The sequence below is a fragment of the Malania oleifera genome, chromosome 12 (genome assembly GCF_029873635.1).
Source record: "Malania oleifera isolate guangnan ecotype guangnan chromosome 12, ASM2987363v1, whole genome shotgun sequence".
In the NCBI taxonomy this organism is placed as follows: Eukaryota; Viridiplantae; Streptophyta; class Magnoliopsida; order Santalales; family Ximeniaceae; genus Malania; species Malania oleifera.
Window position 1 is genome coordinate 60,579,971 of NC_080428.1, and position 16,842 is coordinate 60,596,812.

The following is a 16,842-nucleotide window of genomic DNA, read 5'->3' on the forward strand; positions in this document are numbered from 1 at the left end:
AAGTGAGCAAAAATAATGGAATCTTCTTACTTGTTAACTTGAGGCGGGGACGTAGGCAATGTTAGTCAAACCTCGATAAGAAATATCGTGTTCGTTTTTTCTTCCCTACACTATTTAATTTCTACACTTAAATGTTTATGATTTTATTATTGTGAATGATTGGGAAGTACTGAGCTTGCTATATCTGTTATAACTTCTACTCAGTTTTATATTGTTGGGTGATTGATATTTGCATAGACAGATCCTAGGTTGTGAAATATTGGTTGTGACTCTAATTTCACCTAAAAAAATTTTAAATACCCAATTCATCCCCCTATTGGGAATACCCCAATCCCAACAAGCCAATAAAAGGAGGCATGCTCTATGGGGAGCCTGCTCCATTCTACAGCTGCAGAGGGGGAGTTAGTGGGAAAAATTAAATTTGCTTAGAAGGGGAGTGAATAGGAGGTAGGCTATGGTGGGCTACCCAAACTGGATTTTTATTTATTTATTAATTTAATCATTTATATATTATTTATTTAAACCCATCTCCCTAGGCTGGGCCTCAGGCTTGGCCAGACCCACTTCCTGCAATCTCAAGACAAGCCCATAATGAGCTTAATGCTGGCACAGGCCCACAGTGGGCCTCAAAATGGGCCTTCAATGGAACCCATGCCCACTGTGGGTCCAAATGAAATGCTAGGCCCAAAATTAGGCCCTCTATCAAGCTCAACTAACTGGATTCTTTTTTCTTTTTCTTTTTTTTTTTATGCAGGTGCAGGAAATTGGGAGGTTGGCCCAATGATGCGTGCTATTTTTTTTTTTTGTGTATTTATCATTTTTTTTTTATTTTATTAATGAAAAATGCATTATTGTACAATATCTAATGCATGCATATTTAAACCGGGTGAGTGAAATGAGAGACCACCTCTAGGAAAAGAATTAAGATGACCAAAACAAAAACCACCTAAATATGCCTAAAATTAAAAATTAACAAAGGTATAAAAAAAAATAGTTGATTTTTGCTATATAATGATCGGACCAAATAGGGTGTCTACGTTCTTTTCTTTTGAAGACCAAAGTTTCAACCTAGTCTAATTTTTAGATTTTTTTAATGATATCAAATCCGATGAAGACAACCAACTCTACAACTCTTTTCGGATAATTCAAGGAATAGTAATTGGGTAAAGGCATAACCAACTCCACAACTCTTTTCAGATAAATCAATGAATAGTTTTGATATGAATGTTTTCAATGATCGTGTAAAGAAGTCATATTGTTTAATAGGAGAAACTATACAGTTGGCTTTCCCTTCTACGTGTCTACTTCTATTTCCTAAATTCTAAACATATTGAAATTAAGTCCCTCTTTATATGTCTAATATTAATAAATATAAAACTAATTTATCATACCTCTACATATAAAATATAGTCAATTACAGATACAGAGCAACAAGTCTCCTGCATAATGTCCATTTAATTGGTAAAATAAAAGTCCTATCTCCTCTCCTTTAAGAAAAGAGATTTATCAGCCTTCAAGTATTTCTAAGAATGATTCAGGAGAGAAATTTATTTTTTATTTTATATATATATATATATATATATATATATATATATTGTATCAAATAGTATTGAAAATAAAAATATGTAATCATATAATTTAAAATTAATAAAAATTAAATAGTAATGATATCCAATATTTTCAAATTTAGAAATGGAGCCTAAGGATTTGAACTTTTGGTGTGAGAAAATTGAAACCCATGTTTAGAGTAATAAAAATTCTCATCGTGACGAGAAAATTGAAAGGATAATAACATAATATGCACACAATAAAAACAGTTCAAACAAATTATTTCTCGTGACCAAAAAAAAAAAATTTGAGTACTACAACATATATAATGTGAAGCGCTATGATCTATGGTTACCATCCACCCATTAAATGACGAATATGTCTTTTTCTTTCTCAATCATATTTCACACAAAACCTCTTATTATAAAATTTAAATTTTATGTTGTCGGCTTAAATTTTTGTGAATTACATTCAAATCTAATTCTAAGTCTCGAAACTCATGTTATCGAATATCGATTACTATTTAATTTATTTTTTTTGGAAGTGGTGGTGATGAACATAAAATATATTTTTGAGGACTGTGCAGGGGCAAGTTCTACGTTGGAGCTCAGACAAAATGGCATTTACATTACCATGCAGTAAATTCGTTGCGCATCACGAGCAAGGGGAGAGAGAGACATCTCACATACATGGCAATCAAAAAAAAAAAAAAACAAAGGGGGAAGTTTTACATTTGCTGCAATATCCATTCAGCAACAAAAAAAAAAAAAGAATGATGCAGAGAAAGAGCATCATTAATTGGTAGTTAAGGCCAAACCAGGTCCGCCGCAAACCTCAACTCAGGCACCTCTTCTGCGACTACCTCCACCTCCGCCTCCCTACCACGGTGCTCCGACGTGGAATCCCTTTTTATAATAAAACGTTTGGTGGCAGCGGCGGCGGCGGCACAGGAGGAGGAGGAAGAAGAAGAAAGCAGCGACGCCAATGGGTCTGTCTTGCGTGTACGAAGGAACTCGGACAGCAGAAGAACCAGAGAAGCCATGGAAGAGGTTGGGATGGGGAGGGCGATTACTGGAGCAAGCAAAGTGTGGCTTTGGAAGGGACTGGTTAACTGGATAAAGCAAGACAGAAATGTGCAGAACGGAGGGGAGTACTGGATGGGGGTAGGAGATGGATGCCGGGGTGTATTAAAGAAAAAGAGGAGCCCGATTGGTTTATATCATTACCAGCATATAGCCGCTGCAACCGACCACCCACCTCTGCACCGTTGTATTTATTACAGGTCTAATTATTATCTATGGGGGATTGAGGAGGAGGGTTGGATTTTACCGAAAGCTGTTGGCCGCTCTCTCTTTAATTGACTCCTTGGAGTGACCGCCGCTGGTTGGAGTATTCTGGTTGCTGTGATGCAATTTTTTAACCTTATTTATTGATTTGGTCATGGCTTCTGGCTTTTGGAGGTGTTGACGCTTGGCATCTCCAAAACCACGGGTCCAAGCTATCAGATTAGTCAGAGGCTGTGGGCTGGGAGGACCCCCATTTCTATTCTAGGACCATAGTTTAATATATTAATAATGGCACGAGCAGTTTCCTAGTTCTGTCCAACATAGTTTGCATTGTTTAATCCTTCAATAGTGTCTGACAGCAGGAATTTCAATTTCAAATCCCACAAACTAGTACTACTTCTAGTAAAATTACATCTTAATTGAATCCGGTAGACAGAAAACAGTGACTCAAGTTCCTTTTTCTTTTTTTCTGTTTCTGCGGGAAGAAAACCTTGCACCATTACATCAAGTTGATCAATTTGTTTTTTCTTTCTAAGCAAATATCAAGGGTGTAAAAGCACAGTTTTCTCTTTCCCTACTTTGTACCTTTTTTCCCTTACTCTACCAATCACAGCCACAATTGATCAAGCAAAATCCAATTCATTGGTTAAGAGACTTCGCCAGCCCACCCAAGGCGGCCCTGCTTACCATCTTTGTTTAATGGTCACAGACAAGGACTCTGCAGGGCCTCAAGAATCTGAGAAGGAATGACCACGAGTTACCACATAGTTCCCAAATAATTTAAGCAATTACCATTTAAAAAAACAAAAAACAAAGAAAGTTGGCGCTCATTCACTCCAAAACAGGATACATGTCCTTGCAACATAAATTGATTCTCAAGATACTGAACATTCAGTGGGGTAAAAAGAGGAAGCCCCAAGCACAAAATAAGAGAACTAAAAATTTCACTGCAGAGAAAAAAACTGCCTGCTCTCAGCAACAGAGGTCTTGAGATTCCAGCTGCACTTCTCGTCCATTGTTGCTTAATTATCATTTGACATAAGGATTAACATTGGTTGACAAAAGCCTTGCTCCACAGTACATATTGGACTGCACATAACATGCAAACATGAGCAAAGAGAATAAATATATGCATTTTGGTAAAACTAGGATGAGGAAGAAAGACAAGTGAGGCAGAGAAGCAGAGGCAGTTAAAAACAGAGCACATCCTACTACTCATTCACAATGTGAAATTGATACAATGTTGCTATTAACAAAATGTAAGTTCTAAATGCAAAACTACTAGAAATTTAAAAACAAATTTAACTAGTGTAATTGTCATGGTGCTTTTTTTTTTAGAATTTTTAGAAGACTCGTTTGAATGCTATGATTAATAAAATGTAATGCTTTTTACTTTTGAATTAGAAATCCTGCTGTACATAAATTCATGAGAAATAACTGAGAAAAGGTCAAAACACAGTCAATGCATCCAAAAGACACCAAGGGTATGCCATGAGAAGGATCTAATGGTCTGTTGAAAGTCAATAATGCATGAACTACTTATCAGACTAGAATTTTTCCCCACAGTTCAATGCTCTCCCCGGGGAGCCCCTGCAGGAGGGAGAAAATTGTTGGGGCAGACAGCCTAAAACACATAAGATTTTATACAACCTTGATTATGGACAGTTTCACTCAAATGGACAACTACAAGTTAAAAACTGTCTACTATTTGACGTCGTTTAACAGCCTAACATAATAATCCTTCCTGGTACACCGAGTAAAGGTGCATGTGAAGGTGTGGATAGTAGTGTGTACTATGATAAACCTAGACCTACTTCTGAGATCCACCTGCTAGCACACCAGAGTTTAGACAAGACAGCCCAGACCTAATGGAAGGATGAATTTTGAACACCAAAGTCGGTGCCCTTGTCTTAAAATAATACAATTAAATATAGCAACTATACAAAATATGTGCTTCCCAAAATCCAAAACAAAATATAGTTGAGCCAAAACCACCATAACATAGAAGGCTTACAAGGGCTCCACTCACCAACTTTTCCAGATTCAAAGAAAACAATGAATTGATATAGAACATCAAGCAATCTAAGTAAGGACAGGTCAGAATAAAAGGCAAATCATCCAGAGCTTGTCTGCATACTTCAACAGCTAGGAGGCATTCATGCCAAATAAATATAAAGCCATCAATTGAACATAAAACCTTGAGAATTACCCAAATTCTTTCATTTTACAAGGAGCCATTAGAGCTCAGAACTAGATTATGTTACAAACACAATATTTAGCAATCCCCAAATCAAAAGTAACAATTTACAGCCTGATAGAAATGCTTAAAGTGCGCCCCCAGGCCACAAGGCTCCCCCCTTTGCAAGGATAGGGGGGAGGGTCATCACAGTGTACGCAACCTTCCCCTACTTTTTTTTTTTTTACTTATGCAGAGAGACTATTTCTTTGAACTCAAACCCGTGACTAACTGGTCACACAGGAGCAACCTTACTGTTGATCCAACTAGAAATGCTTACCAGGCTGTCAAAAATTTTTGGATTCCCTTTTTGACCAACCGAATAGGATAACCATTAAGAGAGACATCCCGCATTTCAGAACTTGGAGTGTTCTAAACATGCAAGTGTGAGATATTAGCAGAACATGGGAATTTTTTTAATATAATATCAGACTGGCAATATTAATGATGAGTTGATGACAAATCAATGTAAGTTTTTAGCATCTATGTCTTTTAATTGTTCGACTTTTTTTTAACTTAAGAAAGCAATATTAAGTAGGTCATCTGAAAATGATATCAAATAAAACATAACCCCAAATTGCTGTCAAAATTAACAGTCCCCTAATAGATAGGATGGTACTATATGATATCTATTATTTACAAAAACTTTGCAGCACACAGCCACTCACTCACTCCTCTTTTTCCAAAAGCCAAAAAAAAACGTAAATAACCAACAGCAGGAAAAAATTAAGAAAAAAATTGCAATATCCTTTCTTCAAACTTATAACACCTAGCTACCATTGTAATGATCATAATAGAATCATATAACTGACTGGACATCAATCTTTTCCAAGATGTAAGTTTAGAGCTTTTACCATCCCCGGGCATTCTGCAAGATTTGAGGCTTAAGCCACAATATTTTTTGTATTTCAAATTACATATTCAAGTGAATAAAAACACTGCCTGTGATGCACTTATTTGTCTTAATTCTTTTCACCAAGAGCTGGGATAAAAGTTGCACTATGTAGAAGGCAGCAAGCGTAAAACTTGTGTATCCATGAAATGAATTATTCACTAGGACATCCCTTATGAGCAATACAATGCACTTTTTCTGCCCAAGTGTAATGAGAAATAAGCAAGGGTGGTAGACTTAGCAAAGCGGATCGGATTGAACAATCTACAACAGAGTAGGCAGATTATCAAGTGAGCAAATTACAATGTGGTTGGCAAGGTGGGCAAATTACAGTCCATATTAATTAAGTCCTGGATTAGATCAGATAATCTATGGCAGTTGGCGAATAATCTGTCATTCCTCAGAATTTTTTTTTTTTTCAGATTTAACCAATAACTTATTTTGTAACATAATAATTGAAGTTGTGTTTGAATTTATAATTTGGTAAATTTTAAAACATTTACCAAATAGAAAACATAACTATTCTTAAAACTACAATGATAAATTTAAAATCCATCTAAATTTAAATAGAAAATATAACTATTCTTAAACATAATTCTAAAAATTGACAAAAAAAAACCCCAATTCAAAATGTAATTCTCCAAAAATAACTTTAAATATAAAAAGCATATCTATTTTGAAAACTAATTCTTAAACAAATTGACCAACGGATGTTCCTTAATAACTTTAAACCATGGAAGTCCCTATAATCAATTGTAGTATTTTGATTTGTCACATCATAGTGTCCACCACAAAAACTAACAAAACAGATTGGATTGCATAATCCATGGCAAACTAGGCAGATAATTGGATGACCAAAGTGAAATCCACATCCAACTTGTTTAACAAGAAGGTCGGATATGATCCAGTCTACGTGGATTGGATTCGGTTCACATTAATAGATTTTTATCCATTTTTCCAAGTCTAAAGGGTGGTCTAGGTCATCACCCCATAGTGACGTTAAATGTAGACACCATGGTATAATATCAAATATGCAAAATTTCCTATGTCATTCTTGACAGGGATAGCTAAAGAGTAGTTTTGGGACCAGGGCTAAATTAGCAGCTTAGAACATAGAGATCCTTCCCTGCCCAAAATAGATGAAGAGTTAAACATAATTTGCCTTCAAGAAACTAAAAGGGTCAATGAAAAAGCTAAACAAATTGAAAAAATGGAGATTTAGGCAATTTCAAGAACATATGGAACAATATTATACATAAGGGATACCGAAGAGTGAAAATATTCATAGGAGCATATTGAATGGTCACATTTAGAAAAATAATATAAATTATATGAGGATACATGGAGGACATGGATATGAAGATGAAACTGAGTTCAAGTATGATCTTAAACTTCACTGCGTCAAACGATCTTATAACAATGATTAGGTGATTTTATAAGAAAGAAAAACACTTAATAATCTTCAAAAATTACAAAAGAAAAGTCAAATATATATACTTTTTTAACCAAGAGGATAGATCATTTGTCGTGCAAGTATTTTAAATTATTCCAAGTCAAAGTTTAACTATAAAACAAAGAGTATTAGCGTTAGATATAAGCATTTAAAAATATAAGAAAAAGGGTAATGTAGATAAATGTAAGAAAACTAGTAGATAGAACCTAGAGGTAGAATATATAATATAATTTAAAGAAAAATGCTAAAAGATGGTAACTAGACAATAGGATATAACGTGAACGCGAATACTCTTTGGAGTAAGATAGCTGGTTCAATTAAAGAGATAGCACATGATGTTTCAAGTGAATCTAAAGGACAATGAAGACTAATAAAGAGAGTTGATAGTGGAATCAAGATATCCAAAAAGCAATTAAGACAAAAATAATGTCACTCGAGAAACATCACAAAAATTTAAAAACATGTATAACTTAGAAATTATAAAGGCAAGAAAAGATGGAAATGAAAATTTTGTTAAAGCCAAACATAAAGCATATTATAATTTGTAAACTATACTAAATACCTAATGCGGAAAAGACATTTAAAAACTTGCTGCTAGAGAAAGAAAGTGCATAGACTTTGAAAATATCAAACATAAGGAAATGGGAATGAAAGTGTTTTAATCAAGAGGAGATTTTTAAAAAATGGCAAATTTATTTCAATAGTTTTAACAAACTATGTAATGAAAACGAAGTAGAACTACTAAAGGCTTGCTTAAACTTAGAATTAACATATAAGGAAAAGGCCAAACAAAATTGAGATTTATCAGCAAGATTAGAGTCTATGAAGAAAAGTATGCATTAAAGAAGATAAAAAGTGAAAAAGCTATACGATTAGATAACATTCCAAAAATAAAAAAGATTTAAAATTGTCATAACTATCACAGAATTAGACTTAGGAGTCACAATGAAACTTAGGGAAAAGGTAATGAACAAAGACTAAGGCAAGAAACAAGAGTTTCAAAAATTAGTTTGGTTCTATGCACAGAAAATCACTTAAAAAAACTATATCTTATTTAGATGGTCAATGAAAAAATATGGGGAAAAGAAGAGCGACTTACACTTGGTTTTTATTGACATAGAAAAAGCCTATGATTGAGTATCAAGGAAAGTTCTATTGTAGGTTCTAGGGAAAAAAAAAGGCAGTATGTAATAGGTATCTATATGTCATTAAGGACATGTCAAAGAAAGTAATGATTAGTGTTGTAACTACAAGTGGAAAGGCCAGAGAATTTTGAATCACAAAAGGTGTGCTTCAAGGGTATGCCGTGCATATTTTTTTTCCCCAATTGGTGATGGATAAACTTGCTACAAATGTCCAAACGAGGTTTAGGTCTGTATCTTGTTAGCAAATGATATGGTCTTGATTGATGAAACTAGATGTGGAATAAAATGCAAGTCAAAAACATGGAGAGAAGATTAAGAATATAGATATTTTAAGGTAAGTACAAATAAGATGAAAAGCATGAGAAATAATTTCAGTTATTTTAGAAATAATATTAGAGAAAACATTATGGTAAAAAATATTATTAGCACTTTCAATTCCTTATATCTACCGATCTATTAAGCAAGATGAAGGAGAAAATAATTCATGGAATTAAACCAAGTTGGAAAAAATGGAGAAGTGATTTGCGCGTGCTGCGGGATCATAGGTTAAACCTTTAAATTGAAAAGAAAAATTTTACAAGACTGTTAGATTAGAATATTGGGCAACTAAAAAACAACATAACCAAAAATTAAAGTAATTGAAATGAGAATGCTAAGGTAGATGAATGGCAGAACTCTAAAAGAGAAATTAAGGAATGAACACTCAAGGTAAATAAGTTGGGGGTGGCTCCAATAGAATGTAAGGGAAGAACGAAAGATAAGGGAAGGATAGTTAAATGGTTTGGACAATTCAAGCCAAATAAAGCATGGATGGGGTACACCTAGAATAACTTGGATTATTATAGAGATTAAGGGTATGACATCTCTCCAATAGTTAGAAGATATTACCCTGGATCATATAGTAGACCAAATTTCAAGTAAATAAAAAAGTTAAACAAAAACAGATGGATGATAACAATTGAAAACTCTGCGCACACAAACACAATGCAGTCAGAAAGGAATACATTGTCAAAATCATTAACATTGTTACATATATTTAAAAACTAAGCAATTGATAAAACAACAAATAAGACATGTTACTTCACTTCCTAACCTACTTGGAAATAACCTTGGGATAATACAAATCTTGAAAGATATTCAAATGCTTTGTAAGAACCTTTTTTTCAAGTAATGTTTTAGAAGGCTCAATCAAGGCTTGCATTGAGGTGAGGCATGCTCAAAACATCAACAAAGACAACAAGCCTTAGGTCCCACTAAGTGGGGTCAGCTACATGAGTTCTTTTTTTCCAATTCATCCAACCGAGAATATTTTCCTCTACTATTAAGGGCTTTTAAATCCTTCCTCACTACCTCATTCCAAGTTATTTTATGCTTACACCAATCACTTTTCATGCCAAAAACAATAATTAGCTCACTCCTCACCATAGTAGTTAGAGGCGCGAGGCGAGCCGAGGCGCAAAGGGTCTTTAAAGCCGAGGCGCGAGGCGAAGGTGCGCGCCTCATGAAGGTGAGGCGCACAATTATTAAAATGGTGTAAAATGTCTATTTGGGGTAATTGATATATGAACATATGAATATCTAGTAATATTAGAATTTAAAATGCCAAAAAATTCAATTACAAAATTGAAAATTTAGCCCAAAAGCATCAACAATTCAACATAGTTCAACATCAAAAGAAAAGAGTACAAATCAAAAAATAGTAGCTAAATTTCAATAAAAAAATAAATATTATGTATTAATTATAATTTATAAACTCACATTAATTAAACTAAATATTACAAATTAAAAAATAGTAGCTAAATTTCAGTAAAAAGAATAAATATTATGTATTAGTTATAATTTATAAACTTGCATTAATTAAACTAAATATTTAATTAGTAATTACATATAAAGAAGAAGAGGAAAAAAAGTAGCCAAATTTCAATAAAAAGAATAAATATTATGTATTAGTTATAATTTATAAACTTACATTAATTAAACTAAATATTACAAATTTAAAAACAGTAGGTAAATTTCAGTAAAAACAATAAATATTATGTATTAGTTATAATTTATAAGCTTAGATTAATTAAAGAAAATATTTAATTTATAAGCTTAAATATAAAGAAGAAGAAAAGGAGAAGCAGCAGGCAGCACGCAGCACGCAACAAGCAGGCAGCAGGAAGAAGAAGAAGAAGCAGAAGAAGAAGAAGAAGAGAAGCAGAAGGCAACAGGCAGCAGGCAGCAGGAAGAAGAAGAAGAAGAACTCGCGAGGGCTCCTGCTGGTTGGAAACGAAGTCGCGAAGGGTCGTGCTTCTTCAAAATGTCGAAGACGAACTCACGATCCTGGTTCGAAGCTCGAAGACGAAGTAGCGAAGGCTTCCGGCTGGTTCGAAGGCTCGCAGACGAGCTCACGTTGCTGGTTCGAAGGATCGTGAAGGTTCCTGCTGGTTCGAATGTGCAAAACGAACTCACGAAGGGCTTCGAAGGGCCGAGAGGGGCTAGGGGCTATGTTCGTTCGAGTCGAATGAGGGGTACGGGTCTGGTTGTGGCTATTTCTCTACTTTAAATGACTAAAAATTCACAAGGCGCGACTCACTGCGCTTGTCGCCCCAGTGCGCCTCTTCTCGCCTAGCGTCGTCTCTTGCAGGTCACCTCGCCTCACCTGGTTTGAGGCGCAAGCCTCTTCGCTTCACTGCGCCTTGCGCCTAAGCGCGCCTCAAGCGCGCTTTTAACTACTATGCTCCTCACAGGTGTTGTACTATGCCTTCGTTTCAAATGCCTAGACCATTTGATTCACCCCTCCCTTATCCTATCTTCTACCAATACTACGTTTAAATTATTGCGTATATGTTCATTCCTTAGTTTATCTTTTAATGTTATATCACTCGTCCATATTAACATTCGCATTTCGACAACATTTACTTTTTGTACATGTTGCATTTTAGTTGCCCAACATTTTGAAATCTGAACCATAAAGCATAGCCAGCCTAATAGCCATCTTATAAAACTTTCTTTTTAATTTTAAAGTTATTCTACGATGACACAACATACGTGATGCATCCCTCCATTTTACCCAACTTGCTTTAATTTTATGTGTTACATCTTCAATTTCTCCTTCCGCATGCATAATAGATCCAAGATATTAAAATCTATTAGTGCTAATAATTTTTTTATTATCAAGTTTAATCTTCTCTCCGCTACGTTATTAAAATTACATTTCATATATTCTGTCTTATTCCTACTTATCCTAAAATCTTTGGACTCTAATGCAATTCTCCAAAGTTCTAACTTAGATTCTACTTCGTTCCTACTTTCATCAATCAACACAATACCATCTGCAAACAACATACACCAAGAAATCTCGTTTTGGATATTACTAATAAGTTCATCAATTACTAAAGTAAAAAGACAAGGACTCAAATTAAAACCTTGATGTGCACCTATTGTGATTGAAAGGTCTCTAGAATCCCCTCCTACAATTCTAACACTAGTTACTACTCTATCATACATATCCTTAATGACCTTAGCATATCTACTACAACCCCCTTTCTTTTTCTAACGCTCATCAAAGAACTTTCCTAGGTACTCTATTATATGTTTTCTCTAGGTCAATAAAAACCATATGTAAGTCCCTCTTTTTTCCCCTAAACTTTTCCATAACCTTCTTAAAAAATAAATAGCTTTTGTTGTTAATCTCCTCGGCATAAAACCAAATTGATTCTCTAAAATCCTCGTTTTTAGTCTTATTCTTCGTTCAATTACCCTTTCCCATAATTTCATGGTATAACTCATTATCTTAATTCCACGATAATTATTACAATTTTGAATATTGTCTTTGTATTTGTATAAAGGTATTAACATGTTTTTCCTCCATTTTCTGGCATTTTCTTGATTTTTATAATAATGTTGAAAAGATTAGTTAGCCAAATATTTCCTTTATCCCCTAAACATTTCCAAACTTCAATTGGTATGTTATCTGGTCCTATAGATTTCCCGCTTTTCATCTTTTTTAACGACATCTTAATTTCAAGGACTCTAATTCTGTGAATAAATCTCCTATTTTTAGTCTTCTCCTTATTTGTTACTTTCAAGTTCAATCTTTCATTTTGGTTTTCATTAAACAACTTATCAAAGAATCTTCGCCATCTCTCTTTTATGTCTTCTTCTCTAATTAAGACATTATCATTCTCATCCTTCATAAATTTTACATCACCTAAAACTTTACATTTCTTTTCTCTAACTCTATCAAGTTTATAATGTCTATTTCTCCTTTTTTTTGTGTCTAGTATATAAAGTATAATAAGTTCTATGTTTAGCTTCACCAATAGCCTTCTTTTCCATTTTTTATTGTCTCTTTATACTTTTCAATATTTTCTAAATTTCTACAATTTTTTCATATTTTGTACCATTTTTTTTGTCTTAATCTTTTTGGACTTCTTGATCTCACTACCAACTTTCTTAACTACTCGAGTGTCTTCCTTTGAAGTCACCAAATATCTCATTCATTATCCTTACGATAGAGTTAGTCATTTTATTCCAAACACTTTGCATCTACTTTACCCCCTATTATAAAATGCAAAATACTACAATGGTTCATACACCGACACTTGCACATAAATATAAAAGGCACTGTGGGCATATATATATCTCAACTTAAATTAGGGATAGAAAATTATATCCATGTCATACAATATGCTCTAATTTCCTGCCACCAGCCCAAATAAGAATCCCCCCCCCCCCCCAAATTGGGCTGAACATGTTTCTCTGCCCAAACTACTATACTGAGCATTGAATTTGAATTATCCCCCGTCATAGAAATAGATCCTTCTTGCTTTGACCAAGATACCATTGTTGAAATCTTAGCTTCCCTACCAACCACAAAGCCCTCCATCACCACTGCCAAGGGACCTGTATTCATAGGATGGAAAAATCAATTTCCTATGGCCCTATCACACATTTCCACCGGCCTTAGCACTTAATTCACATTTTTAGAACCACAGTCAAACACCTAGGCTTCAATCCTACTTTACCAAAGCAATCCCAGCTATAATAAAGGGTCTGCAATGTATACAGGGTTTTACCACAAAAACATTATGATTGTTAAAATCATGATCCAGACTGCAATCCTACTTTACCAAAGCGACCCTAGTACAATATAAAATCGTGAATTGATAGGATTGGAGTAGTATCAAAGAAAGATCAGTAGGATCGATTGAATTGGTAGGATCGTAGTAGGATTGTGGTAGAATCTTAAGATTCTACTATAAATTATGTTTTTAAAATTAATTTAGTACTAAAGCCAGGGTCTCTTTAGTACTAATGCATTTAATGAGCATAATGATGACGGAAATGATGATTTTGATGATGGCATGGTCTAAATGATGCTAAAGAAGTAAATAGTGTTTTGGATGTTGGCATAAATGTTAATGAACTAGTTGGATAGTTTGGCCATTTCATGTGTATGGCTGTTTGTTGGCTGGCTTGTGTTAAAATTATGTTTTTTTCCTTCCTTTTTTTATAAGCATGTAATCCTTTTCCATTATAAGAAGGTTTGATTGACCTAGGAATGCAACAATTTGAATACTCAGTGTCCTTGTTACACAAGAGTTACAATATAAGCTACTTATTCACACAAGAGTAACTATATACGCTACTTATTCTTTTCCTAGTCCTGAACACTTACCAACATTACCTTTTAGGTTTATAATATCTAAATATATCAAAAATAACATAACATGCATTTTTTTTATGTTATTAGCAGAATCTTGTGATCCATCCGAATCTACTAATCCTTCCAGCAATATCTTGTAGGATCCCAATTTTAAGAACCTTGATGAACATCATTTTTGTCATATAAATTATTACCCACAAATAAGTGAAGTCTCTACCTGAATAACGAAAGACTTCATACCATGAACAAAGAGGGAAAATCTATTATAGTAAATCAGATACCTGTGGATCTCATATTTAGTAGGTATGGTAGGACCAGAAATAATTACCCTTCAGACTCCATTTTCAACCTCCTTCTGCTCTACTTCATTTGTGGGCACATTAGTCTCCCCGCCATTTGCATCCTCTGTAGGTGGCTGCACCTGCTCCTCCTCTGGCAACGGCTCCTCAACATAGTCATTGTCAAAAGCATCAGGAGGAACCTCATATATCCTAACTTGTGGTTTAGATGGATCCTTCACAAGAACATACTTCCCTTCGTTCAACTTCATGCACAAGTCCACAATAGACTTGACTATTCCCCACATGTTTGAAGTGTTAAGATTGATTTGTGCAGCAAACTCTCTTGGTTTGTACCCGACCACAGACAATATAACATGGTTGAAATGATCCCGGGGATGAACCCTCGAAACATATCCCAACTTCATTAAATCTGCACTCGCCAACAATGCTTGAGCAGTCCACTTGGCCAGCTTATTTGCATTGTTCTTCAGCTCAGTGGCCAGTACAGCACCTCTTTGGGTCTCTAACTTCTGCCTCCAATCAACGCCGGAGTACTTTGGATCAAACTCATTAAGGGCATTCAGTGTAAGGAAGGACCTTTGGTTGTTAACCTCAATGACACTCTGAACCTCACAACGAGCAACAAGATACATGTCATCATCAAGCTTCCACCTCCTGTACCTGTATGCAACTGAAGCAACCTCCTCTCCTTCATTGGCAAATGGGTTCGGCTCCTCAAACGTAACCTTATTCCCATCCCTGATCAGAGCCTGCTGTGAAAAATTCTGATTAATATAAGCTGCCTCCACACTCAACGAGTACGCAGAATTAATGTCATCTTTGGCTTCAGGCAGGGGTTCCTGTGAGGTCTCGTGCACAGAAAGCAAATCGAGCTGCGACCCATCTCGCTTATCGAAGAACAACTTGTTCCCAACCCTCTGAATCACGATATCCCAGGAGTAAACCGATCTGGGTGCGCACATAAGTGTCGAAAGAATGGAATCGGTGGCAAAGACAGTAGCTTTATCCTCGTTAGCGAGGCGCCGAATGACGGGATCGTCCGTGGTAGTGACCTTGAAGAAATTCCGGTTTTTGAAACGCTCGAGCCGCCGCTCGTTCTTAGGGGTAACGCGATCGTAAGTTCTGTCGTAGAACTCGAGGGCACCACAGAGGAGAAGATCCTCAGGCTCGGGAACGGAGAAAGAGAGCTTGGAGAAGGTGGAGAAGGGGATCTGGTCGAGCATGTTCCATTCGGGCTGGATATCGACAGACGATTTGAATACGGCGGCCTCGCGGCGGGAGGCGTTGCCGCCGGCACGGTTGAGATTGTACATGCGATCGCGGCGAGCGCGGTCCTTCTCGGCATCGCGCTTGCGGGCCTCGACCTCCTCGTCGCGGCGCTGCGGGAGCTGACGCTGCTGCTGGAACCGCCACCTGGGGCCGAACTTGGGGCGCGGAGGGGGCTTTCCATCCACGAGACGGAAGGTGGAGTCCTCGTCGGCAGCGTAGCCACCACCGAAAGACTCATCCCCGGTGAAGTCGAAGACGGAATCGGCGGGGTTGCGGGGGTTGCCAGCGCGTGAGGGGTGGTTGTAGTTGCGAGTCCAGTCGGCGATCCGACCAAGCTTCTCGGAACGAGAGAACGGAGCGAAGGGGACATTGATAGGGTGGTTTGCGAGGACCGGGGACGACGATTCCGGCGGCCCCCAGCCGTCAGGGTTGAACGGCACTGCACCCACCTCGAATCCCACCATGTTTGGGCTTCAGAGGGAGAGAGAGGTGACAAGGTAGGGTTTTGGGAGGAAGGAGGAGGGAGGAGTGAGGGGATATGTCTATGCAGTGGGCCACACGTGGACTTTCAGGCCCATGAGGTTTTTTATTTAATAGATGTTATGCAAGCGGCCATGTCGACAGTTGATGTGGGCTTAAGGCCCATTATTCTTATTTTTCAGTATTGATAATGTCATGCTCTTGCTATGTTTGATTGGATATAGAATTGAAAATCAAAATTATTTTATAATATTTTATAACGTTATATATATATATATATATATATATATAAGAAGCAAAAATAAGTCTAATTAGTATAAAAAATTTATTTAATTAATTTAATATAAAATAATAATATTATAAATATAATTTTTATATAATATTATTTTATTAAGCTATATAATAAATAAATTTTTACAAGAAAATTATTTTAATAATCATGTACTTGATCATACTTTGTGCATTACATTTTATCATATTTTTAATTATTATTATTATTTTATTTTAACTATATTATTGATATTATATTTTATCTTACATTTTATAAATATTATATGTTAATATGTAATTTATTAAAT

The 16,842-nt window shown here is 35.6% G+C and overlaps 1 protein-coding gene across 2 annotated transcripts; it reads right to left on the reverse strand.

Annotated features, from left to right (window-relative positions):
- Positions 1-3,599: 3,599 nt before the first annotated feature.
- LOC131144191 (eukaryotic translation initiation factor 3 subunit D-like) lies at positions 3,600-16,347 on the reverse strand. Of its 2 annotated transcripts, none has more exons than XR_009133764.1 (2): positions 14,495-16,344; positions 3,600-3,923 (listed from the first exon to the last, which is right to left on the reverse strand). XR_009133764.1 is itself a non-coding variant. In XM_058092657.1 (2 exons), the coding sequence occupies exon 1, from the start codon at positions 16,246-16,248 to the stop codon at positions 14,545-14,547; it is 1,704 nt and encodes a 567-aa protein (XP_057948640.1). In that variant the 5' UTR covers positions 16,249-16,347; the 3' UTR covers positions 3,600-3,923; positions 14,542-14,544. The 2 variants fall into 2 exon arrangements, 1 of the variants encoding a protein (XP_057948640.1); XM_058092657.1 differs by having other exon boundaries at positions 14,542-16,347.
- Positions 16,348-16,842: the final 495 nt, after the last annotated feature.

Bases quoted from the DNA above. Each gene is read 5' to 3' on its own strand.
- LOC131144191 (XM_058092657.1), bottom strand. From the start codon at position 16,248: ATGGTGGGATTCGAGGTGGGTGCAGTGCCGTTCAACCCTGACGGCTGG.